Below are 27,982 nucleotides of genomic sequence, written 5' to 3'. Positions count from 1 at the left end.
AACATAACTTTAATTTCAGAGTAACTTTTTTTTCCCACAAATTTTCTTTTTATAGTGTAAGGCAATTTTAAAAATTGAATTGTTTTTGTGAATGCTGTGTAAACTGAGATTACTAAATGTACCAAATTTGTCAAAACACAGACAAGCCACCCTCATCGGTCTTGGAATTATTGCACTTCTTATTTTTTGCTCAGGAAGACACTTAGTGTCTTATGATCTTTTCATAATGCTAAACTAAAGCAGTGGTTTTCAAAAAAATGAAAGCAGGTTTTAGACCTGCTGGTCAGTCCTCTTGGTTGAAAATAACTGCTCTAAAGTTCTTATTTTCCAAAAGTGACCAGTGTTGGCGCGGATGTGGGGAGAAAGGGACTCTTCTTCACTGCTGGTGGGAATGCTGACTTGTTCAGAACCTTTTGGAAAACTATATGGTCGATTCTCAAAAAATTAGAAATTGAGCTTCCATTTGACCCAGCAATACCACTCCTGGGAATATACCCCAGAGAGACAAAAAGGTATAGTAGAAATGACATTTACATTTCTATGTTCATTGCAGCACTGTTTACAATAGCCACAATCTGGAAAAAACCGAAGTGTCCAAAAACAGATGACTGATTAAAGAAACTTTGGTATATCTACACAATGGAATACTATGCAGCTGTCAGAAAACATGAAGTCATGAAATTTGCATATAAGTGGATCAACATAGAAAGTATCATGTTGAGTGACATGAGTCAGAAAGAGACAGACATAGAAAGATTGCACTCATATGTGGAATATAAAGTAGCAGAGAGGTACGAGCTAGCAATGATGCAACCTCTGGCAGAAAACCCTCTGGACTTAGTTACTAAAATACAGAAATCCAGAACCTCGCAGCCGCTATTGTGGCCACACGACCTCATATCTCTTCATTCTCAGCAATGGAAAACAAATTATCAAATGCTTCCTTTCCAGCAGGTCCGACTCTGGGGGGGGAAACTCCAAACAATAATAGTGAGTTTTTTGTTTGTATATAATCAAAGTAAAGAGAAAGTAAAATTTATCAGCTACACAGGCGGGATTGGGGGCTGGGGGGCTGGGGGGTAGGGGGAGGTTTACTGTGGTTCTTGGTTGTGGAATATGTGCACTGGTGAAGGGATGGGTGTTGGAGCATTATGTAACTGAGACTTAAGCCTGAAAGCTTTGTAACTTTCCACATGGTGAGTCAATAAAAAAAATAATTAATTAATTTAAAAATATAAAGTTCTGGGGCTGGAGTGATAGCACAGCGGGTAGGGCGTTTGCCTTGCACACGGCCGACCCGGGTTCGAATCCCAGCATCCCATATGGTCCCTTGAGCACCGCCAGGGATAATTCCTGAGTGCATGAGCCAGGAATGACTCCTGTGCATTGCCAGGTGTGACCCAAAAAGCAAAAAATAAAATAAAATAAAGTTATTGTTTTCTTGAATGTCTCCTCATTCTTAACTTCTTTACACTGCTGTCATATTAATATTCTTTAAAAGGTCAGATAAATAGTTCAGGAGGTAAAGGCATTTGCCTTTCATGCAGCTGCCCCTGGTTAGGTCCCCAGCTCCCCTGAGTAACAGTGGGTAACCCTCAAATTCCCCAACCCCAAATAAAATAAAATAGTGCTTACATCATAACACACCTTTTCTAGAGACCTATAGCACTCCACTTTGACCTAATAGCTCATATTCAACATTCTAGTAGCCAAGGGCCTCTACCAGTTGGCACTATGCTAAAACTACACGTCTCTGACACATTTCCCAGTATCTCCTACTGATGGAAAGCAAAACCTTGTTCCATTTTTTCATGTTCTTACCCAAAAAATTTCCAATCCTATCAACTCTGTCAGTGTTAATCATAGAATTTCATTATGCTTCCCCCTTCCAGACCGAGATCAAACCAGTTTAGAACTTTCTGTTATTTATAATTCCTTCAAAATTGTACATAGCCTCTAGCAACCCAAAAAGACCCTCAAAACTGTATATGTCTGAAATAAAGAGTGAGGACCACATTAAATGCATGTTATTAAATACATAGCATTGATTATATTATTTATTGCTTTTATGTGTGCCTCTCAAAAGAAGGTCTATCTTGGGAGAAGCACATGATGGATGCTAGCTAAGTGAGTTGAAGAGACAGGGAATTTGCTGTTAATCAGAGGTCAGTCCTTATCTCTCTATAGTCCACTCAGTTATTCTCTGAGGGAAAAGCACTCATTATGACATTCCTTCACTGGGCAGAGAACTGGGATCAGAGATTGCCTTCTTGGGTGTTGACTTACAAATGATACAGTTGTATTTGGATTGCTTGTCAAAAGGGGATTAGAGGAGTCAAAGAACAACTGCTGCCATTCTGACATTCCCAAGCTGGCTAATCGTACTCCCTTAAAGGCATATTCACCTAGAAACGATTTTGTCCATTGACACTGTACCTCAGTCACTTCGCGTTGTGTTGCTTTCTTTATAGTTTCTCTCTCAGTTTGAAACTGCTTTCTTAGAACTTCCATGCGTTGAGCATGTAATTCTGCTTCCATCTTGGATTCCTCAGTTATCCGTTCTCTGTTTTGAAGAAGATATGTCTAAACATGACTTATCATATCAGGAGAAGATAAAAAAGATATGGCAGGAAATGTAAAACTGTCCAAAAGGCACATGTTTTACAAACAAGTCAGCAGGTGAACCACCTTTTTCTGGAACTTATTTATCTATAGTAGCGAAAAAACAATTATTCAACATTGACTGTCAACCAAAAATACGGAACTCATTCTTTTAAATAATACTAATTGTGATCTAGGAACATTTCATTAAAATATAAAGTATGGAAAATGCCTTCCTTTGCTTTAGCAAAACTTTAGCTAAAATGTTTCTTCTTTACCGCATGTTCATTACTGAAAGGACTAAGATATATGTACACATTACATTTTCCTTAGGTATAGATTTTCATGCAATGTCAATATTTCTTGTGGGGGAGAATGGGGCTGGACAATACTTGGGAATGGGCTTGGGCAGTACTTGGTGATACTACTTGGGGGTTGCTCTTCCTGGCTCTCTGCTGAGAGGATCATGTGATGCTGGGGATTAACCAGAATTGGCCACATGCAAGGCAAGCAACTTCATGCTGCCTGATCTCTCTAGTCAGGACTGTCAATACTAAATCCAATTTACCTAGATGCAGTTTAAGACGAGCAGGCAGTTTAAGAGGACCTAAAAAGGCTTGACCTGAACTTGATGGATCTGACCTGTATTATCTCTGGCCAAAACTGAAAACAATAGTTTAATATCTTAGATGGAGTCATCACATTATTATTCCTTTCCCAAATCATTCTCTTTTTTGGAAGGGAGCATTTCTGGCAGTGTTCAGGACTTACTCCTGACTTTGGTCTCAAGGGTCATTCCTGGCAGTGCTCAGTGGACCATACGTAGAGCTGGGGATTGAATCAGCGTTAGCTAGAAGCAAGGCAAGCACCATATCCCCTGCACTGTCTTGTCAGTCCCAAATTATTATTTTAAAAGATACTTAAAGTGTTAATTTGGCAGAAAGATGTATTTTTTCCTATAAACAATATACATTTAAAAATCTTGATATAAATAAGATAACTGGAGTAAAGTACTGGACCAGGATGACCAAATAGTGAGAATGAGCTTATATTTTCCTGCAATCAAGGCAAATATACAGAAAAACTGAAATGAAACTGAAGCTCCAATGAAAGTTTTTACAATGAAACAAAAATAATTATCCAGATGGGTGCATACAGGTATATCCCATCAAAATAGAAACCACCCTACCAAAAAAGAAACTGCACCACTGAGCAATAGGCTTTGAGTGGAATTGCAACAAACCTCTGGCACCCCCCCCCCCGTCCTATGATTCTATACTCACCACATAAGGAAGGGGCCAGATTGATGTCTTCTCACAACATAGCAGATAACAGGGCAGAGAGATACCATATGAAATCTCTCTGCGGCAACAAGTTAGATCCTGAGGGAAAATTCCTGAGGAGAGCTGAACCCACCCCTCACAAATTAGTTAAAGTAAATGGGCACAACTCTCAAGAACACTGACTCCTGGCAAATGAACAGATCCCTCCCCTTCCCAGTCTACATCTGACAGCTACCATGCAGGCCATGGCCCTGCAGACAGAAGGCACCCTTCAAATCTCTCAAGGGATAACCAGTTAGCAAGGATGCCCGTGGCCAGCCTAAAAACTGAGAAAGGACTTAAATATTCCAGGACATGCTTCATGAATTTCCCCCCAAATAAACCAAAACATATACACACCCAGACACATTACAACTAAGATAGGAAAAATCAAAGAGAAAATTCTGAAAGCAGTAAAAGATAAGCAGCGACACAAATAAGAAAACTCCTAGAAGACTATCAGTATTTTTCTCCATAGAAAAGCTACAAGCCAGAAAGTTGTGGAATGAGGATTTATGTAAAGTGCTGAATAAAAAAGACTTCCAACTAAAAATACTTTACCTAATTTGGTTATAAGTCAGATTGGAAAGATAAATAAAGAATTTTTTATACAAACAATAGTTAAAAGAATTCATTGCCTCCAAGAAACACTCAAGGGACTTCCATAAAAGAAAAAAGTAAGAGAGTATGATTCTTTTCAAAGTTTTCAATTCTTCCCTCATTAACTATTAACTAAGAGAATTTTCAACTTCAACACTAACTTTTCTTTCTAGATTTTATATTTAGTCTTTGTAAATAAAACTTATTCTTCTATTGATGTTTTATATGTTCATTTATTATATCTTACATTCCATCAGTAAATGTAATTACAATTGGTGTTTAATATTATTTTACTTGATATTTGGCTTAAATCACTTGGTCTATATTGATTTCTTTCAAGAATTGGGTCATGTTGTACTAATTCTTTTTCAGTTAAATAATTTTGGATTGTATCCTAGAGATTTAAATTTATACACTCAAGTAAATATTTCAGTCAGCCAGTACCTGCTGAGACTCAGCTCCACATCATTCCTAAAATGACTCTGCTGGGAATACTAGTTCAAAGTGGGACAAAAAGATCTAACTGATTTGTGTGAATGAGCTAGGATACTCTTCCAGAGGCTCTCTCCTAAATTTACTGTGACTTATATCGCCCTTACTTGAAGACTTCCAAATTCTGTCGCTCAAGTTCTTTGTTTTCCAATTTCTCTTGAACATGATCAAGCTTTACTTGAAGATTACTATTAGTCTGTAGAGCCTGCTCAAGGCTCAGAGCCAGTTTCCGGTTATCTTCTCTAGCTACCTCTAGAGCATTCTGTAGAGGCTCCATCTGAAAGAGAGATTTAAAATTCCACTGTTAACAGATGCATAATACTATACAGCAGAATTCCTTACACGGTGTATCTTTAAAGGCCATTAAAGCAATAATTAGGTGAAAACAGAGCCTAAGATATGAGATGCCTTTAAAAATGTTTACACACATGGGGCCGGAGTGGAGCGATAGCACAGTGGGTAGGGCGTTTGCCTTGCACGCGGCCAACCCGGGTTCGATCCCCGGCATCCCATATGGTCCTCCAAGCACTGCCAGGAGCAATTCCTGAGTGCAAAGCCAGGAGTAACCCCTGCGCATCGCTGGGTGTGACCCAAAAAGCAAAAAAAAAAAATGTTTACACACACATTTTAAGATGCAATGAGGTAAGTTTAATGGACTGTGCTGCCTCTTTAACGACAAGGAACTGAGAACTACTGCTAACAAAGGCCATGTCTGCCTCATCCACCTGTACGTCTGGCTGGTAGGAGAGGAAAGAAACTTCTATGTTGATAAAGGAAGAAATGGGATGAGACAAAGATGAGTAAATACCATGTTGGTCCAAAGTGTCCTCTGGGCTGTAAAATGTAATATAATCAGAGTACAATATATGTATATGTGTGTATATGCATGTGTGTGGCACATATACATATATATGTATGTATGCATGTGCACATACATATATACATATTTGGCCACTTACATATGTGTATATAATTATAAATATTTAGACAAATACATTTTTATATATACATATTTGGCCACACTCAGGGGTTCTTAGGGCTTACTCTTGACTCTGCACTCAGGATCACTACTGGCAGGGCTCAGGGGACCATATGAGGTGTCAGGGATCAAACCCAGGTCTGCTGCATGCAAAGCAAGCATCCTACCCACTATACTATCATTGTGGCCCCCATGGTTTTTTTTGTTGTTGTTCAATGATTTCTATTACTGGAAGGCACAATATCCAAATAGTTTCAAAATGTAAATATACCCAGGTTTGATTCCTCCGTCCCTCTCAGAGAGCCTGGCAAGCTACCAAGAGTATCCCACCCACATGGCAGAGCAAATCGTTGAACAACGGGATGACAGTGTGACAGTGCAGTGCTATATATATGTATATATATATACATATATATATCATATATACATATGATATATATGCACTGTGTATATAAGAACTTAAAACAGACAGTGCTTAAGTGACTCATAAATAAGACTGTAGAAGAGTATGTGCTATTAGTAACTACAGAGCTTTGGAAATGAAATCAATTAATTTTAATTTTAATATACTTTAATTAGTTTGGGGACCTCATTTATCAGTGCTCAGGAACTATTTCTAGCTCACTTTGTGCTCAGCAGTGACCCAATTGATACTTGGGGACCATATGTGGTACCAGATATCAGACTAAGGTTTTCTACATTGGAAGGCAAGAGAAATAACCACTATACTATCTCTCCAGCCCCAAATTAATTTAAAAATAAGGATATTTTTAAATTAAATTTCCTTTGCTGAAACTATAACTTCTCGCCTTAAAGAAATATGAACTGATAAACCATTCGTTATACATTCTTCTAGTGAAAGCTTTCTTACATGGAATATTCATGTGCATTTTAAATATAGGCATTTGTATAGATGAGAGGTTCACAAAGTTGCTTGATCTCTACCAGTTACTTCCTAGAAAACAAAATTACTCAATGGCCCCCTAAAAATCCTTGAAGTGAACAAACAAAGTGTCTCCTAATTATATCCCCAGATAGATTATTTACCACCTTGAGCACTTTAGAAAACAGTGGTATAAGTGTGTGTGTGTGTGTGTGTGTACACACCTCAGAACATACCACAAGTGAACCAGACTTAACTGCAGTCCTGGCTTGCCAATAAACGATGATAAAACTATTACTATTACTATTACCTGTTTCTAATTATGCCATTGTCCAAAAATCATATATGAATGAAAAAAGAATTTATCTGCATATCTGCAGTTAGTGATGTGAGAAAACTCCACATAAAAACAAGATAACAGCTTAATCTTATAAAAATGTGACCCCTACCTCATTATTATGCTGGGAATCCACCACTAGCATTCTGGCCTGCCACTGGTCCACTTCTGCTTCTAACTTCTGCACCCTCTGCTGGTTCAGAGCCCTAAAAAATAAAAAAGCACAGGAATGATACCTTTGGGAGTTTACAGTATTCTTCGTTCAAGAAGTTCAAATAGAGGTCTGGGGAGATAGCTCATAAGGTTCAAGTAAATACAGGAGTCCTGTGTTTAACCCCTGACATTTCATGATCTCCAAAGCACCAAGTGTGGTCCCAGAACCAAAAAATAAAACAAAGCCCACCAAACTTCAAATAGTGTATACAGGAGCTGAGAACGTCAGTTGGTAAATGACAATAACCTCAGTCACAGTTTAAGAAACTAAACCCATAGGCTTAATAATCTGTCTCACTTATGATTTGATTAAGCTTAATATTTTTGACTATTAAGCTAATGACTAACTTATTATAATCGTTAACTATTATAGTATTATAATAGTTAAATATTATAGTCTCATAATAGTTAAATATGCAACCTAAAAATTGTATTGCCTCTATACAGATTGATTTGCTATTCAGATTTCTGGCTTCTAAACATAACTTCTGGCTACCTATAATTTTATCGTGAAGGGTAAACCATTATTAACATCATTCTCTTGACTTTATTTTGTTGCAGCATTATTGCAGTATTTGGGCTACATACAGTCATGCTGAGGGGATTAAATTTAAGGGGCCTCACAAATACAATGCTCTACCACTTTAGTCATATCTCTGGCCCTCTCTTAAGGGTAAAGCAAAATTACAGTACATGAAAAAATAAAGATACTGACAATGAAGATAATAAATCTGATTTGTTCTTCCTAATTGCTGACCATTGGCTCCAGAGCTAATAGTCAATATACACCTGTAGTACATTTTACCTGACTTCTTAAACTCAACCACTTTCTCTTAACCTAAAATGTATGTTGTTTTTTTTCTTTTGTGGTCACACCCGGCGATGCACAGGGGTCACTCCTGGCTCATGCACTCAGGAATTACCCCTGGCAATGCTCAGGGGACCAAATGGGATGCTGGGATTCAAACCCGGGTCAGCTGCGTGCAAGGCAAATGCCCTACCCACTGTGCTATCGCTTCAGCCCCTAATATGTATACTTTTTGAAACATCCAAATAAGTATTTAACTAGTGATTTTGAAACAAGATTCTAATAAATGAACAACTGATTCAAACTGAATTAGGTGCTTAGCATCAATGATCACAATAATTATTATATTCTATAGAACCAAGAACAGGTTTAAATGGTATAGAAAGCAGCAAGGGTAAAATAACAATATATCATATGGCTTTCTAGAAAACATGCACCTGCACATCACTACAAAATAAAAGAATTTTGCAAATTTTGGTTATAATTTCAGATTTTTTTCTAACTTGCTAGCTCTTTACCATTTTACCAATTTCATTGCACAATGCTCCTTAGTAAATACAGCAGAAAAATATAGGCACAAAGACAGAAAAATAATCTCTAGTACCTTTCTTTCCTGAGGCCTGCAATCTCTGAATCCCTCCGCCCAAGCTCTATTTGTACTTTTTCAAGAGCACCTTGCATCTTACTGTGAGAAGCCAGCACATTCTCCAACATGATTGTAACTTTGCAATTGTCCTCTTTAGCCTCTGCCAGTTGTCGTTGGAAGTTTCCCACCTAACCGAAAATGAAATGAGAGAGATTTAATCCTTTGTAGGTTATTCTACTGCTGCTGCTGCTGCTGCTAAGTCCTTTTTACTCCTAAGAAGGCACAGGAGTAAAACCTACCAGGAATGCTCAGAGGATTAATTAAAATATATTTTAAGTTATAGGAATTTAGACCTCCATTGTGAGAAAAGGGAATTTAGGCCTCATATTCAGAGGATCCTATGGAGAACTTCATCACAGTGCTCCCTAGTAACAGCCATTCATGAGCACTAATTGGAGAGTCATCAGAATCAACAACTTCTTGGATCTAGAGGTGGCCCCAGGCAGGCATGCCCGGCTCTGCTCAGCTAGTTTATGATGAGCAGAAGAGACACCTGTTAGAATTATTTGAAGAAAAATGATCATTAAAACTAAGTAAAGGCTACTGAAGAAGTAACTCACATCTTCCTTTAGAGAAAGTCTAGCATCTATTGTCAAGTAGTGCAGGATGTGTGACCGAGGTTCCCAATGAGCACATGCTGTTAAGTAGAAAGCTTTTAGTGATTTAATGTGACATATAGCAGTGTTAGATTACATAATAAAAGCATCAGGCTAATATTACCAAGACTAGAAACAAGACTTGGTGTTGGTGGTGGTATTGGGCCTTGCAAGTGGTGTTCTGATGGCCTGGAGCTCTCTTCCAGTGACTCAGTCAACAGGGCCCAAGGACACTCGGCCATTGGCACCGTGGGGCAGTACTTGGAGGTTGCACCCATGGGTGTTCAAGGGCTACACTTGATACCGTTGATGATCACCTTGTGGCAATATAGAACCTATCTCAGGCACATTGAAAGCCTGAGCCTGACCCCCTTATTATTTCTCCAGCTGCAAATAAAACTTTTAAAGATAGAAACTTTAAAACACTGTAGTTAAATGTTTTAAAGAGAAATGTTGTAAAGATTTTTAATTTTTCTTTTTGGGTCACACCCGGCCATGCACAGGGGTTACTCATGCACTCAGGAATTACCCCTGGCGGTGCTCAGGGAACCATATGGGATGTTGGGAATCAAACCTGGGTCAGCCTCGTGCAAGGCAAATGCCTTATCCACTATGCTATCGCTCCAGCCCAAGATTTTAAATATTTTTAATAAAAAAATTTGGAATCTTTCTGGGGAGATCATACCCAGTGGTGCTCAGGAGCAATCCTGGTTCTGCACTCAGGGATTCATTGGGGTGTTGAGATTGAACCTGAGTTGGCCATGTGCAAGACAAGCGCCTTACCCACTGTACTATTTCACTGGTCCCATAATCTTACATTTTTAAGAGACAAAAATGTATATTGCTTTTATTTACTCTTAAACTTACAAATCAGTCAGCCAAAATGGGTACTATTATCATGATGTGGCAAAATGAAAAATGTATTTCTAATGATGTTTAAGGAGTGGTAGATAACAGCATAAGGGGCAGATGTAAACAATAAAACACAGTAGAACTTAACCTTTCATAGAAATAATTGGTTGTGCTTTTTTTCATTTTGGGTCACATCTGGCGATGCACAGGTGTACAGGGGTCACTCCTGGCTCTGCACTCAGGAATTACCCCTGGTGGTGCTCAGGGAACCATATGGGATGCTGGGAATTGAACCTGGTTCGGCTGCATACAAGGCAAACGCCCTACCCGCTTTGCTATCACTCCAGCCCTGTGCTTTTTAAAAAATAAGCCTCCTAACCCACCAAAATATGAATTCCTTTATTAAGACTCCTTGTATTTTACTAATTAATAGGGTTAGATTTGATGCAAAGATAACTCCATACAAGCATTACATAGTTATCTAAAGAAGGGACATCTTTTGTCTTATTGTCCAGTGGTGCTAAGGCTAGCAAAACTTCTAAACAAACTGTGATCAACACTCCCCATAAACAAGCACAATAGAACATACTGAGAAGTAGGACAAAGGCAGAGATCCAGAATTATAAAATAAAAATCACAGAAGGAGCAATGTCCTTAGAGAATGAATAATATACCCATCCTTACACATTTTCACACTTTACTTTCATGAAGTAATTTGGAAATATAGTCACAAGTTACTGAGTACTAAAGTACTTAGCGATCTTCTATATCATATTATGGCTTTCCCCAGAAGTTTGCAAATCACTGCAGTGCAACGCTGCTGGTGTGGAAGGGGTTGCAGGGACATCAGTGCTAAGGGTTGGGCCAGGCCAGGTCGCCCCAGTCCTGAGTGCGCTAACAAGGAAAGTGTTATACAAAGCTAACAAGGAAAGAATGTGGGCTGAGAAGCATTTCCTAAGTGCCCTGCTGCAGAAGAGAACTTCAGAGTCGTAAAACCTTGCCTTCTGGTTCTCTCTGCTCTCCACAGCTTCAAGATCCCCTTTCAACTTCTGACTCTCTTTCAGGGCTGCGTCACGGTACTTCACTGCTTGTAAGAGCTCCTCCTCATTCTTCTCAAGAATAGATTTCACCTTGGGGGGAGGGGGAAGAGATAAATGGCTTTTCTGAGAGGTCCTAAAATAAGCAATTAGAACAAGATGAACATTTAGAACCCAAACTTAGGGGGCAGGGACTTATCAGTACTAGAATTCACGTCTCCCACACATGAGGGTCTGGGATCAAACCTAGGCATCCCACACGCGCATGCGCGCGCACACACATTCTAACCTAGAAACCAGATTTATAGTATTTAATTAAATATGCTTATCCATTATTATAAATAACTCATATAAATAATGGGCCTCATTCCCCTGACCCTGAACAAAACACAGACGAATGGAGACATTACTGGCGCCCGCTTGAGCAAATCCATGAGCAACAGGAAGACAGTGATACAGTGATAAATAAGTCATATTTATTAGAATTTTGTATGAAGACATTTCCAGTTTTAACTGGATTTGTTTTCATTATAGTGATTTTTGAGGTTTTAAATAACATTCTGGAGATAAGGCTTTTGTCAGATAGGAGATTTGAAAGTATTTTTGAGATTGTAATTTATATTTGGGGCCACACCTGCTGGTGCTCAGGTTTTACTCCAGGTTCTATGCTCAGGGATCACTTCTGGTGATGTTCAGGAGACCATACAGGTGCCGGGAATTGAACCCAAGTTGGCCACAGGCAAAGTAACCACCCTACTTTCTACACTGTCACTCTAGCCCATCAAGAATATAGTTTAGCTCTTCAATCTCCTAATAATATCTCTGAGGGCCATCAAGTTATCTCAAAGAGCTAACCACATGCTTCACATGCAAGAGACCCAGGGCTGATCCCTGGCCCCATATGGTCTCCAAACACTGTGAGGAGCAACTCCAAGACCAGAGCTGACAGCCTCTGAGCACCACTGCAAGGTGTCATCCCAATATCAAATGTCTCTGAGGGAGGTAAACTGTTCATTTATATGTATATATTTTCTGGATCAAAATCTAAGAAATCTTTGTGTAATCCAAGATAACAAAGATTTTTCTCCTATGTTTTCTCCTAGAGGTTTTGAAGTTTTAGGTGTTACATTTAGGGCTCTGATCCATTTTGATTGCTATATGTGGCCTGAGGTTTAAAACAAAGAATTCTCTTGACTTCTCTGGCTGAATGCCAATTGCTCTAGGACCATTTGTTGAAAAAAATCATCCTTTCTCTACTTTGCTTCTGTTGAAAATGAAATGGTCGGAGTATGAAAATTTTGTGTATGTAGTACATTTATAGTCTTTTTTTTCTTTTTGGAGTGCTGGGTCTTGCATAGATGAGGCATGGACACTACTGCAGTCTTATCCCTGTCCCTCACACCATTTTGTTCTTTTTCTTTTTTTTTTTTTAGGTACACTACGAGGGCAGGAATTACTCCAGCTCAGAGAGATCAGGAATCACTGGCAGAGCTCAGGGATCCAAGGTGTTGAAAATGAATCTGGGGACCCCATAAATAAACCATAAAGCTACAGTCCTTTGAGCTCTTTCCTCACCCTCACACATTTTTTCCACACATTATTAAAGTACAGAAAGGTAAAGTGAAAACTTTTTCAAGTCATGCAGTTTACATCATCAACAATTATGATGCCATTCTACTATGACTCAACTGAGATATTCTATGCTTGTCAAGTAAATACATATACAAAGCAGTTCGGCCTTATTTGATTTTTTTAACTTGGGGAACACACCTGACTGTGCTAACGACTTACTCTTGGCTTTGTTCTCAGAGAACACTGGGCAGGGCTCAGGTGACCATATGAAGTGCCCAGATCAAATCCAGGTCAGCTAAGGGCAATGCAAGTGCCTTAACTGCTGTACCACCTCTCCTGCCCTTGCCCCTTATTAGTAGGGGATATGTTCCAGCATGCACATCAGTTGCCTCAAACTACATTAATTATGGGTAATTGAACTGTGGAAAGTAGAACCCAAGCATAAGGAGGAGTTACTATATATATATATATATATATATATATATATATATTAAGCTCTTCACTCCTTTTGCACACAAGTTGCAAAATACTATGCATATTTTTATAGATCCCCCCTTTTTGTTATTGTTCTTGGATCATACCTGGCAGTTCTCAGGGCTTACACTCAGCTCTGTGCTGATTATTTTTGACAGGCTCACAGGACCATTTGTGCTGCCGAAGACCAAACTTGGGCCAGCCATGGACAAGGCAAGCACCCTAACCATTGTTTTTTTTCCCAGTACCCTCTGAGCCCCATTTAAAAAATCTTTTTGTGGTGCTAAGGATTAAACCCAAGATTTTCTCATATGCAAGGCAAGTGCCCTACCACTGAGCTTCATCCTCGGCCCTAAACCTTGTTTACTGAAACCTAATTTTAGAGGTCTCCATAATAGAGATATATTTTCAAGCATCATTCCAAATCATGGACATACCATGAATTAGCCAGTCTTATGGGTGGTTGTTTCCTTAGTCTCTTGCTATTAACAAATTGTGCTCAGTTAACTTTGTAAACATGCGATCTGTCTGAGCTAGCATCTCTGTGGGGAAAGTCCTAGAAGAGTGAGGTCCTTGGGCAGTTAGCAGTAATGACTGCTTAGTCACCCTCATGGAAAGCTAGATCATTCTTCACTCCCACCAAGCCACAACGAATTTTTTCCTTTTATTATCCTTACCATTACTATACTTTCTTAAGCGTTTAAAAATAATATTTAAAATATTTTTTGATAAAGATATAAGAATTGCATAAAGAATGTTAATTGATATGGTCTGAATGCCTGTTTTATTTTGTTCAAGAAAAGTACAAATAACTCTTAAATTTTTATCAATTTATAAAATAAAGCATTAAAACAACATGTTTACAAAAGAATCTAAGAAGTCAACTGTAAAAAACAAGCTGTAATACTTTTTTTTCTTTTTTGAAGTGCCAATCTCATGGCCTCACATATTGAGCCATGTCCCCATGCCAGTACTTTCTATTTTTAATATTAAGCAAAGATTGATGTAATCATATTTTCTTTGGAAAATATTTGACAATGCTTGGCTCCTATTAATATATTTTTAATGTTGGGCTTTATCCAAATATATTACCTTAAATGCTAAAATTAGGCATTTTGAATTTTTTAAAACAAGTGTTATCAAATAGAGATTTTTTTTTAAATCTCAGTAGTGGCCTGGAGAGACAGTTGAGGGCTTAAGATACTTGCCTTGAATTCAGTCCATCCTCATTCAATCCCCAACACTCATAAAGTCCCTAAGCAGACCCAGGGGTAGTGTCTGAGCACTGCCAGGTGTGACCCAAACTCCTCTCAATAAACCCAAGAAACCCAATGATAGTAAAATGATAGTTTCAAACTATCTGGTCAATTTCTCCTATGTGTGAAAAAGAGAACCTAATTTCTTTGTTGTTTCTCAGACCTCTGAAGATTATCTGAGTTATGCTTTTCTTCATTGTAGTGTAACTGAAATTTCTGTAAGATTTAGTTTATAGCCTTAACTTACCGAATTCCGTTTATACAAACATGGTGATTCATTACTTATTAGTGGTCTCGAAGCAAGAACTTCTATTTTACCTTCCAACCTTCCCTCCATGGTTTTAATAGCATTCAAAAGTGTCTTCAAAGAGATTCTAGAGTCTCCGCTCTCCTGAGAAGAGTTCACAGAAGGGAAGCTCCGTGCGAAGGTCACACGATGTGGAGGGTGTGAAATAAAACCAGACAAACCAACTGACGCAGTTCTTTCCTTTACAATATTTACACGAGGCCTACTGCTTTCAAAAATTTTTGAAGATGCAGGCCTCTCTGGAGACTTCTTTTTTCTTGGAGGCATTACCAATTTAAAGCAATAAAATCAACTAAACCTAGTTATTTTCAACAAGTGCCCCTTTTCCTAAAAGAAATAATACAATGTTCTGAATAAAGCTTCGATGAAAAATATATTAAAATTGTGTTTCCTTGCTTTCAGAATGAAGAAATCACTGAATAAAAATATGTCCTAGTGAAGAAAGAGTACTTAAACCAAGTTCCCTGTAGGACAGCATATTTACCAACTTTATGACCTCATCAACTATTAGTTTAGTCAGGTGTTTAGAACCCTCCTCTTGAAAACACATTCTAGTTCCTTGGTTACCAGGGAAATACATATACACATTTATAGATAGTTACTAATGTGTGCTTAAGGTATTCATTTTTTTTTAAGTTATATGCCTGGTATATTTGTAAATCATTGAAATGAATCACTTTATTTCAATTCACAATCCTGGATGATTTTCTTCACCAATTTGTTTCCCCTTTTGGGCCTCTCATGTAGGCAGGGGACTGTGGGGGTCATTCCCAGAAATTCTCAGCCATTTGCACTTGACACTTCAAAGCTAGGGCTGGAGGATACAATACTGCTCAGGCCCTGCACTACTGCAGACCACCAGGGCCACTCAGTGGTGCTCAGGGCCCAGAAAGGCCACATCTAGATGTGTCAAGAGGCGTCCAGGGCTGCACCCAGTGATGTTCAGAGGACACCATGGTATTGAACTAGGGCCAGGTACATGTAAGGTATGGACCTTAACCCCTATACTATCTTTTTGGCCCCACCACTATTTTTTAAAAAATATTTGTCTGACTTTTATTAATTTGTTAAAATTTTAAATAATTTATAAGAGTCTCAGCCTCAATAGCCAAGAAACTTGTAAGAAACTTTACTACTAAAATAAAATGACTTCCAAGTTTTCTATTATTATAAATGTGCCTTATTACCGAGTTCTGGATTTTTCTGTAATTTTAAAAAGATCCAGATATCTATTCTTCACATCTACCAAACGTTTTAAAAACCCACTTCCCTCATGGAAATATTTTTAAGTGCTTCCAATTATAATGATACACCCTCATAACACAATCTACTTTGTTTCTGAAAACAACTTTCTATTCTAAAATGAATTTTACTTAGGATATTCCTAAATTTTTAAGTAGAACATAAACAGTCAAAAGTTTCAATCCTCCTTCATTACTTTTTATGACTTCTTTTTAACATAGCAGATACCATACCTAGTATATATATCAAACCCAGTATGATATATATAAATGTGTATATATATACACATATACATATATATACTGGGTATGATATATAACTTTTGTTGGATTGATAGAATATACTTTTTTGGAATTATATGGTTTTATAGAGAGAAAGACACCAATTTCTTCAACATAAATTAAAGCAAAATAATCACACCTGAGTATATTTTCCCTCTAGAGTCTTATTCAACTTGCGGAGATGGTCGTTCTGTAAAACGGTTTCAGTAAAGGTATGTAATTGTTCTTCTAGTTGTTTAACTCTTATCTAAGGGAAAAGAAGAAAAAATAGACCTATAGATATACATATATGCCATATATGTACTAAAAAAGGAAAAAAGATGATATTATGAGTTTTGCAATAAATCAGAGAATCAGAGCCCAAGTGATAGCACAGCTAGTAGAGCTCTGGTCTTCCACTGACCCGGGTTCGATCCTTGGCAGAGTGACCACTGAGCACAGAGTCAGGGGTAAGCCGTGAGTACCTCTGAGTGTGGTCCAAAAACAACAACAAAAAATAACCAGCAGGAGACTCCTTAAAAACAAAGTTTTCAAATCATGCAAAGAATGCTTTTCAATTCATCTGCTAAAAGATATACATCCATTTATGTAAGTTGGGATAATTCAATTGATTTATATTGCTTGTGGAAACCTTGAGACATGACTCTGAATGTAAAAGAAATTTTGTAAGTAACATATTTCAAATTTAATATAATTATGGTACTTAGCATTCGTATACTCTGAATATGAATAATTATTCAAATGGTCTGCATGTAAGGAAACTTAGTCTTGTGTTTACTGACTTCAGTGGAAATTTCTAATGGAATTCTTATATGCTTAATTATATTTTCTTTTTTTGTTTGTTTGTTTTTTGGGTCACACCTGGCGATGCACAGGGGTTACTCCTGGCTCTGCACTCAGGAATCACCCCTGGCCATGCTCAGGGGACCATATGGGATGCTGGGATTTGAACCCGGGTCGGCCGCATGCAAGGCAAACGCCCTACCCGCTGTGCTATCTCTCCAGCCCCGCTTAATTATATTTTCAAGCTAATGAAATGACTACTCAAATATTCTTTTTGAAGAAAATGATCAATTAAGGAATTAAATTATTAATATTTATTCATAAATTTCCAAATTTTGCACTTTTACATTTTTTCTCACTGTTTTTATATCAACCAAAAAAAGGATAAGTACATCTCAACATACTAATATAATGGAATGTTAAGCAGCATTGAGAATAAAATTTAAATCATATTTGTATATGGGGCAGCAATTTCTGACAAGTCCAGGAGTAACTCCTGAGTGCAGAGCCAGGAGTAAGTCCCGAGCACTGCCAGTTGTAGCCCACAAACAAAGGTTTCAATGTTTAAAGAATAACAAAATCTAAAATTATTAATATAGAAACTAACCAGAAAATAGACATGTATTTTCCTTAAGATTATTAACATGACTCCCAATACTATGTAATTAAGATCTAAAAGTTTATGTAATGTAAAATTCATAAATTTAAAATGTATTGCATTTCAAGAGAAAATTTGGCTTCAAGTATATTTTCATATATTTTTCTTACATACTTAAATTTTTCTTGGACTGAAGCAATAGCACAGTGGGTAGGGCATTTGCCTTGCATGCAGCTGACTGGGTTCGATTCCTCCGTCCCTCTTGGAGAGCCCAGAAATCTACTGAGAGTATCCCGCCCACACGGCAGAGTCTGACAAGCTACCCGTGGCATATTTAATATGCCCAAAACAGTAACAAGTCTCACAATGGATACATTACTGGTGCCCGCTCGAGCAAATCGATGAACAATGGGATAACAGTGCTACAGTGCTATCCTTATATGTATTTCTTATGAGAAGCTGAGAGAAGGTAAAATCATGGGTCATAACTTCAATGGGATCAATAATTTCACTAAGAAGAAAGTTTTGTGACCATAATAATTTTTGCACTCAGTTGTACAGTTGACCATCTTTCCCAGTGAGAAGTACATTAAAAGTGTTTGCTTATTTTTCTTATTTTGCAGATAAAAATAAAACTTGTTTTATGTTACAAAATATGGACAATTGTATTAAATGCATAAATGCCTCTGAAAATATTTAAAGCATCTAAATATAAGCCAACCAATTTTATTGTTTTTATTTTAAGATACAACACAGTATTTTATAGGCATGGCTTAGGCCTGATTTTGTCTGATAGCACTATTTTGTATAACAACCCCAACCTCCTAAACCAATGAGCTGGGATTAATACTGATGTGTTGAGCAAATTTTGGTGAGATTACGCACCAAATCAGGAATCTACTTGCCAAACCTAAATGGGTCTTGACTTCATACCATTCAACTAAACTTCAACAGTCCTCAGCTATGATGATATACTGGACTTGCTTGGGAGTTGTTAAAGTATTGAAGCTTAGGAGAGACCTGCCTGAGACTTTGATTTAGTCAGTCTAGGATCCAAGCCTTGTCATGAGGATATGAGTATTTTACCCCTACGTTTCATTAAGAAAATATTTTTAAATGTTTTTTCAAGTAGCGGTATCCCTAAATATGTCTCATGCTAAGGCCTGGGGGCCACTCCAGGCTCACTGCAGCAGTGCAGTGAAACCTGAATGTTCTGTGTTCTGACATGGCAGTTCGCTACTCCAATGTTATGTGGTGCCCAGAATCAAATTCAGAGTCTTGTATGTGCCAGGAATAGGCTCTACCACTTTGAGCTATCTCTCCAACTCTCCAGACTGAAGAATTTTACTTTGTACCTATACATGTCTACTACCGAAATCTTAGCATTAGCAACTGTTTTACTTGGATAGACAAAATGATGGTTTGATAAGTGATAAACAAGTATAAATGTTGCTAATCAACAATTTATTTTGATGATTTATTGAAAGTGAATGGCTGTCATCATCTAATTCTCAGCATGAGGGATTTAAAAAAAATTCCATGTAGTTTTAGTATACTGCTAAGGCTAATAATCACCAATTTAGAATTCAGTGTTTTTACTGAAGTTGATTTAAGACAAGATCGCCATGTAAGGCAAGCCTACTATTCGGGTTACTACAGGAAAAAAACCCCACAGGCAACAATATTGTCCCATTCACAAATCTATTCAGAATCTCAATTTTCAGGGTTACTTCTTTACAGGAATGATATGAAATCCAGGAGAGAGGGAGAGGGAGAGGGAGAGGGAGAGGGAGAGGGAGAGGGAGAGGAAGAGGGAGGGAGAGAGAGAGAGAGAGAGAGAGAGAGAGAGAGAGAGAGAGAGAGAGAGAGAGAGAGAGAGAGAGAGAGAGAGAGAGAGAGAGAGAGAGAGATCTTGGGAACCGGGAGAGTGCAGTACTTAGAGTACATGCCTAGCACATGCTGGACCTGAATTCAATTACCATCACTACATGCTCCCTGAGCATCACGAGCACAGCCAGAATAGCCTAGTTGGCCAAGAATCTCAGGTGAGGACCCTGGGTCTCCTAAGCACTTCTTGCGTACATCACAACCCCCTTTCACCGCCCCCCCCCATCGAAAACAAAACAGATAGAACAAATATAGGGCAGTTCAAAGACTTGTTCAAAGCTAGCAGTTAGCACCGATGCACTAGAAAGCATGACACTGGGAAGATAGCTCAAAAGGCTGGAACCACATGATGTACATGCGGGATCCCAGGATTTGATTTTGAGCACCACTGAGAATATCCTCTGAGCTCTGGGAACAGGGTATGACCCAAAAGAAAAATAGAAGAGAAAATATAAGACAAAAGAACATAAAAATAATCATACCTGTAGCTGTCCCTTTTCATATGCCAGTTTATTTTTACCTGCAATAAGTTTTCCCAAGACCTTTTCCACTTGCTGTTGGGCAATCTGATAAAACAAACATAGGTATCATCAGTACCTCTAGGCATAACATGGATATATTTATTATCATTTTATGGTACCAGGAATCAGTTCATTACAGTACTAATAACTAACATATAGAAAGACAGTTGTTGAATGTATGAAAATTTGCTTTTTTTTTTTTTGGCTTTTTGGGTCACACCCGGCGATGCACAGGGTTTACTCCTGGCTCATGAACTCAGGAATTATTTCTGGTGGTGCTCAGGGGACAATATAGGATGCTGGGAATTGAACTCAGGTTGGCTGCATGCAAGGTAAATGCCCTACCCACTGTGCTCCAGCCCCGAATTTGCTCTTCTTGAGTTTTGTTATACCAATTATCCCTTAGCCGTTAGAATCCAACCCAGATGTGGAGTTATTGTATCAGTAGATGTATGTCTAAGAATTTTATAGTTCTTTAAGAAAATGAGAAATTCAAATTATTACACTGACTATGCAGTAGGAAATATTTAGTAACCAAATAAAGAGGTGAAAAAAAGAAATTTTGGGGGAATAGAACTAAAATAACTTTTCCCCTCATATTTTTTTCTTCAATCTCAGGCAAAATAATCATAAAATTATTTTCCATTGATTAAATTTCTATCATACTTTTTTTTCAGGAACAATATTAGGGGTTGAGTATGGGGATTTTCACCCTTACTAATTTCAGTGTTTTCATAATGCCCAAAAGTAGAAAGAGTATGGGAGAAATTGCCAAAGAGGCAGAGGGCAGGTTGGAAAGGGGAGAGTATACTGGGGACATTGGTGGTGGAGAATGTGCACTGGTGGATGGATGGGTGTTTGATCACTGTATGACTGAAACACAAACATGAAAGTTTTGTAACTGTATCTCATGGTTATTCAATAAAAAATAAATAATAATTTCAGTGTTTTATCTTAATAGTTGAAAATACTAATATTGGCCATATGTATATGTTAAAATCATATTCACAAATAAGTTGTGGGAATGACAGAGGGAGGAGGGGAAAAGGAGATAGATGGAAGGAAGTGGAGAGGTAGAGGGAGAAGAAGAGATACTGAGAGGAAAAGAGAGACAAGAGAGAAGAGGGAGGGGAGGGAAGAGAGGGGAAGAGAGTGAAAGGGAGGGAGGGACCAAGGGAGGGAAGGGAAGGAGGGAGGGAGTGAGGGAGAGAGAAAAGCTCCATATATTAGAGGAAGAGAAATTATGTACCCCAACTTGGGATGCAGGAGACTCCAGAATGGAGTGTTTCTGATAACAAATTCTTAATCACTCAGGCAAAATTGCTGCTTCATAGATTATTTTCAATAAATCTTGAGTTCAAGGTCCAATGTATGTTGATTCATAACCTATTTTAACATAATTCACTATTTCTGGGTTTTATTTTAATCCATGAATTAAATTTAATCTATGAATTAAATCCATGGGGGACTGGAGCGATAGCACAGCGGGTAGGGCATTTGTCTTGCACGTGGTCGACCTGGGTTCAATTCCTCTGTCCCTCTCCAAGAGCCCAGCAAGTTACCGAGAGTGTTCCGCCTGCACTACAGAGCCTGGCAAGCTACCCATGGTGCATTCGATATGCCAAAAACAGTAACAAGTCTCACAAAGGAGATGTTACTGGTGCCCACTCGAGCAAATCGATGAACTGGACGACAGTGCTACAGTGCTACAATCCATGAATAACAAAACATAGACTTTTAAGTATTTTAAGCCAAAGAATTTAGACATTTATGTTCAACTATGTAGCAAGTTGTTAAGATGTAACACAACCAAAGATGTAGAGATAGAAATTTTCATAAAATACACATTTCATAAGAACTATCCTCTTACATAGTTATAGCTATTGTTAATCATCATTATGTAATGCTTTTTATTTCAACTGCTGTGAATCTAACAGCTATAAATAAAAGCAAAAAGAATTCTATACTGAATTAGTATCAAATAACATAAATTAATTTTTTTCTGTTCAAAGTATTTTAATATATTCTACAAGAGGGCATAGCAATCTGAAACTTCACTTTATCCTTGGTAGTTGCCTTGCTTAGAATAACTAGAACATTTTAAACAACTCTAGGCTTTAAAAATCTATTGATGGGGCCAAAGATAGTACAGCAGTAAGGTGCTAGCTTTGTCCACAGGTTTGATCTTCGTTTGATCCAGGTTTAATCCCTGGAATCACCTGGTTTCCCAAGTACCACCAGGAGTGATTCCTGAGCATGGAGTTGGAAGTAAACTCCTGAGAACAGTCAGGTGTAGTTCAAGAAGAATTTTTTTTAATCTTTGGAAAAGTAGTAAAGAATGATAGATTCTTGCATACCATTTAGTCCATGCATAAACCCTAGAAAGTAGTTTAATTGGGCATAATATTCCCCATACTAGGCGTCACAGGATTATTTTTATTACCATTTCAATATTTGTTCTATAAATCTAACTTTTTTTGTTTGGGGAGCACATCCAATAGTGCTCAGGGCTTTCTCCTGGCTGTGTGCTCAGGGATCACTCCTGGTAGGCTCAGAGGAACATCTAGGGTACTGAGGACAAAACCCAGATCAGCCATGTGCAAGATAAATGCCTTACCTGCTGTACTATCACTCCTGTTCCTAAATTTAATGCTTATTTCATCTATAATTATATTTTCATACACTTCGAGTTTTTAAGTTTTTGTTAATCACTATGTGTTACTCCTTAGGTAAAAATATTATTTTCTAAAACTTTTTAAAATAGGAATAAAGTATTCATTTCAAAACAACTAAGTCTTCAACAGAAAATAAATTAAAAAGATGATCAATAATGCTTTAAAAAATGGCTATATCCTAAATATAAAAACTAACTACTTAAAATTGAGCTCCAGGTTCTATAGATTAGTGTCTCAATGTATACTGTTATGTGTAGCTAGGAGATATAAAACACCAAAAGCTATATTTAATCTAATGTATGCCAACTATAAAAGTCACAATCAAAAAACAATTCTAAATAACCCTGTTTGCTTTCTTCAAATGTGGAAAGGTTTTTGGAGGAGTAAATTAGGTGGTCTGAGCTTTTTTTAAAAAATAAGTTATTTAGGATTTTTAAAATGGAACCTCTTCTCTTCAATAAAACCCCTTCATTTAGGCATAGGCCTGGAGAAATCTCAATAATGTTTTAAATATACTTTAAAAACAAATTTCCCTTATGCCACTCAAGAGAATGTTAATGCATCAGTAAATGAAAACTATCCGAGTGAAAGAGAAAATTTTATATTTGACACAAAATTTATGAGAAACAAAAAAATTGTTTTTCATTACTAAAGGAAGACTATGCTTCAACTTAAATTACCACTTTAAAATTAAACCATCTCTATACTTGGGAGAACCAGTAGAAAAACAAAAACACTAGAGAGATACCACTTATGTAAGTAGCTAAGACAGTGAGTTATGGAAACAGACCTGATATTAACCCTGGCTTAAGTAAACTTAGCATTATACTACAAAGATTATGAATGTGCAGAGCAAAACAGACACTCGGAGAGCATCTGAAAAATAGCATAGAAAGAAAAAAGACAGTGATTATAATATACGTTTCAATTAAAACAGAGGTGTGTGGCTCCTGGAAGAGCAGGAAGCAAAGAATGATCTTAAGATATGGAAGGCAGTTCCGAAGTAAGAACTGTATACTGTTCTTACGTTAGAAGAGAGTGAAGGAAGCCACATGAACTAATTGATGTGATTATTTCTGAGTAATACACGCACATGGGAAAGCAGTGTGCTGTGTGAATTACATAGCTGGGGGAGACCCTAACGGTAAAGAGGAATAAGTATTCAGAACCTGCCCAGATTAAACAGTGAACAGAGCCAGGGGTTGAAAATTCTGGACTCTTTGATTCCAGATGTGTGAAGTGGCATATACAATACAAACTCATATATACACATATGTAGATATATTGATATATATATCAAAAAATGTAAGTTATACTAAAGGCAGTTGATTTGTTATACTAGAAGGGATTGAGAATTTTCATTCTCATGGAACAAAAATATACTGTTAGCACTAAATGACAATACGTTTAATAATGCTGCTAAGATTATTAAAAATGTCTTGGAATATAAGCATTGCCATGCATATATGCTTAGTCAGAAAAGGTTTTATGTGGACACAGAACTGCATGTTGGAAGTGAGGTTTGGATTATCTCTGGGAGACATTACTGGGTTTGTTTAGCAGGCAAGAATCAATAATGACTCTGGCAAGTTGTGTCATTCACTAATATGGTAAGGTCACAGGAAAATCAATGATGACTAAATCCCTGGCAAGATTAGTGAATATTATCATATTCACTAATATGGTAAGGTCTGCCACTTGGGTGGGAGAAAGAAGAGATAATTTAAAAGAATCTGGCAGAGTTGAGATGAGGTTGTCCGGAGGGAGCAAATCTAAACAGATGTATGAAAAAAGTTTAGCCTCTGGGTCAGTTTCGATACTTAATGTTAGCTACTCCTTATTACATTATTAATGTAACCTTGAAAAAAATAATAATTTGGCAGATTGAAAAACAGTCTCTGAGGGGCTGGAGCAATAACACAGCGGGTGGGGCATTTGCCCTGAACGCAGCTGACCGGGGTTCGAGTCCCAGCATCCCATTTGGTCCCCCGAGCACCGCCAGGATTAATTCCTGAGCGCAGAGCCAAGAGTAACCCCTGTGCATCGCCGGGTGTGACCCAAAAAGCAAAAAAAAAAAAAAAAAAAAAAAAGGAAAAAAGAAAAACAGGCTCTGAGAGATAGTACAAGGATTAAGGCACTTGCCTTGCACACAGCTGGTTTGATCCCCTTGACTATTGCTGGGTGCAGCCTGGAGGTCTCCCATGGACTGCTGGGGTGACCCTGGCATCCAGACACCACATTAGGAGCCTGAATAATTCCACTCCGCAATTGGCGGAGAATTACTAAACCCCAAGTCTCTCAAAATACTGCTTGAGAAGAAGTAATACTCCCCGCTCATAAGAAACAGGCTCAAATTTAAGTTCCCAAAGTCAGAGACAAAACTAAAACTTAGATCCTCTGGACCCAAATCATGAAAATGCTTTGGGAGTCAGATATACTCTCTGTAATTTTCATAGTTGAGGCAATTAACAGTTTATGATAGAGGTTGAGAAAAATTAGCTTAGATAAATATAAACTAAATTCGGTGCCATCTATGGAATTTATAAACTTTATTTGCATACTATGGAAACAATAATGAATTATTTTTTCAAGTATCAAAGCACAAGGACACTTATTAGCTGCATAACAGATGATCATTATCTCTTTACATCCCCTTTACTTGTGATGTTTAAAAACGATCCTTTATTTTTAAGGCACTGATCTTGTCAAGCAGCTTTAAAAGTTCAGACTTATTACTGAGTGTATAATAAGAGAAACTATAAGAAGAGGAAACTGTGTCTCCTCAATTTATGGAAGAGAAAATATGTTAATATATTAGAAACATGCATTTTTCAAGATTACAGTTCATTTATGTAGGTAGCTGTTTAATGGCTGCTGTAAATCTTGTTTCTTGTTTGCTTTCTTTTTTTAAAAAAAACCTCTGTTGTTTAAATAGTGTATGGATTTCTGGGCTGGAGCAATAATAAACAGTGAGTAAGGAGCTTGCCATGCACACTGCTGACCCTAGTTTGATCCCAGGCATTCCATATGGTCCTCTGAACCTCACCAGGAATGACTCCTGAGCATAGAGCCAGGAATAATTCCTGAGCACTGCTGGGTGTGGCCCAAAATTTAAAAAAAATTTTAAAGGGTCCAGAGAGATAGTGCAGTGAGTAGTGGCCCCAAACAAAACAAAACAAAAAACAAATAAAAAATTAAAGAGTGTATGGATTTCTGTAATTTTAGCATGAAATATTTAGAACTTAAATTAAACTGAAATAAAAATATACTGAAGAAAATCTATCTCTGACACCTGACTTTATTTACACTCATAAGTCACCAATTCACACACTAAACTGACCTTTTTATACCCACCCCATGGTAATCTGAAGGAACTTTTTGAAGCTCTAGAGAAGTCATTTGATCTGTCAAGAGTTTATTTTTTTCCTCAAGACTTTGCAGTTTGTTGGTTAATGTATTTGTGTCTTCCTTTGAAAAACAAAAGGAGAAAAATCTATGTATGATACAAAAATATAATCATGTTTCAAAGTACAATTGTAACTACAAAAATATCTTATGAACATTGTTTCCCTGCTTTTATATCAGACCTGCAATTCAACAATACAATGATTATTTTAAAACTTATTTTCTTTTCTACCTTCCAACTTTTCTAGTTTCCTGTATCAGGAGGGTTATTAAAAATCATACAGCTCACATTTACTATTAGCCCCTGTGCTTGTTATTTATTTGATTTTCAAAATTTATGAATATAGATACATAAATATCCATATATTATCAATATGAATCCAAAAATGTAAAAATATTCAAGACCAATTACATTTATTCCAGTAATACAAGCTACAGCTTGTTCAACAAATTTGATTCCACCACATCAACCAGAGAAAAACCCCATTCTCGATGCCTAAAGAGCACTTCACAAAAATGAATATGAATTCATTATTAAAAACTCAGAAAACCAGAAATAAAAATAAATCATCTCTACCTGATAAAATATACCCATAAAAAACCCACAAATTACTCTTAATGTTGAAAGACAAAATATCTTCCGAAACCCTAGAATAGGAAAAAAGGTAAGAATATCTGTCCTGCCACTACTGTTCAAGAGTAGACAGAAGGCCATAGTTGGTACAAGGCAAGGAAAAATAAAACATAAATCTAAAAGGATAAAACAAAACTCATTTCTTATAGCAAATATGAATACATAAAAATAAGGGAGTTTAGTAAGGCTGAAAGATGCACCATGAAATAAACTGTACTTCCATATGCTAATCAAAATTAAAAATTGGTACTAAAAGAACTATTTACAATAAACAAAATTGATAAAATTCTTACATACAGATCAAATAAAAGTCTAATATTTTATATGCTGGATGTTAAAAATTACTAAAGAAATAAATAGCTAAAATGGAGAGGTATCATGGGTTTCAATATTGAAGATATCAATTATAATACCAACTACAGTGGTGTGGCATAATTTTTTATGATCTACACTGAGGTGATATCTGGAATGTGGGACTACAAAATATGCCTTTTAAGAAGTAATAAAGGATTTTCTTGGGCTAAAATAAAAAGCCACAAGAAAAAAACCCTGAAATTCACATGAAATAGTAAATGGTACTAGTTAAGATAGCAATCTGTATGTCTGTCAAAATACAGGAAATGGGGATGGAGAATAAAAATATATAGGAAATCTCATTGTATAACTGAGACTTAAACCTGAAAGCTTTGTAACTTTCCACATGGTGAATCAATAAAAGAATTAATATATATATAGGAAAACTTTTTTCTTTGAAACTTTATGTTCTCTATATATACATATATATATATATATTTGTGTGTGTGTGTGTGGAGAGAGAGAGAAAGAGATACAGTAAATAAAAGAGGACTGGAGTAATAGTACACAGGGTAGGGCATTTGCTTTGCAAGCCATAGACTTGGGTTCAATCCGTAGCATCCCTGAGCACCACCATGAGTGATTCCTGACTGCAAAGCCAGGAGTAACCCCTGAGCATCACTTGTG

General features: G+C 37.2%; 1 protein-coding gene across 1 annotated transcript in view; it reads right to left on the bottom strand.

Moving 5' to 3' along the window:
* CCDC150 (coiled-coil domain containing 150) overlaps window positions 1-27,982 on the bottom strand; it is a 142,932-nt gene that overhangs the window by 11,413 nt on the left and 103,537 nt on the right. The window contains exons 17-24 of the mRNA XM_055121257.1: window positions 26,317-26,430; window positions 20,249-20,332; window positions 16,638-16,745; window positions 11,331-11,459; window positions 8,840-9,009; window positions 7,327-7,420; window positions 5,123-5,292; window positions 2,437-2,563 (exon numbers count right to left, since the gene is read on the bottom strand). Coding sequence (XP_054977232.1) covers window positions 2,437-2,563; window positions 5,123-5,292; window positions 7,327-7,420; window positions 8,840-9,009; window positions 11,331-11,459; window positions 16,638-16,745; window positions 20,249-20,332; window positions 26,317-26,430 — 996 coding nt within the window. The remainder of the gene's footprint in view (window positions 1-2,436; window positions 2,564-5,122; window positions 5,293-7,326; window positions 7,421-8,839; window positions 9,010-11,330; window positions 11,460-16,637; window positions 16,746-20,248; window positions 20,333-26,316; window positions 26,431-27,982) is intronic.

The sequence above is a fragment of the Sorex araneus genome, chromosome X, assembly GCF_027595985.1.
Source record: "Sorex araneus isolate mSorAra2 chromosome X, mSorAra2.pri, whole genome shotgun sequence".
Classification (NCBI taxonomy): Eukaryota; Metazoa; Chordata; class Mammalia; order Eulipotyphla; family Soricidae; genus Sorex; species Sorex araneus.
Note: the sequence above shows the minus strand (reverse complement) of the source record. Positions and strands in the feature narration are given on the sequence as shown.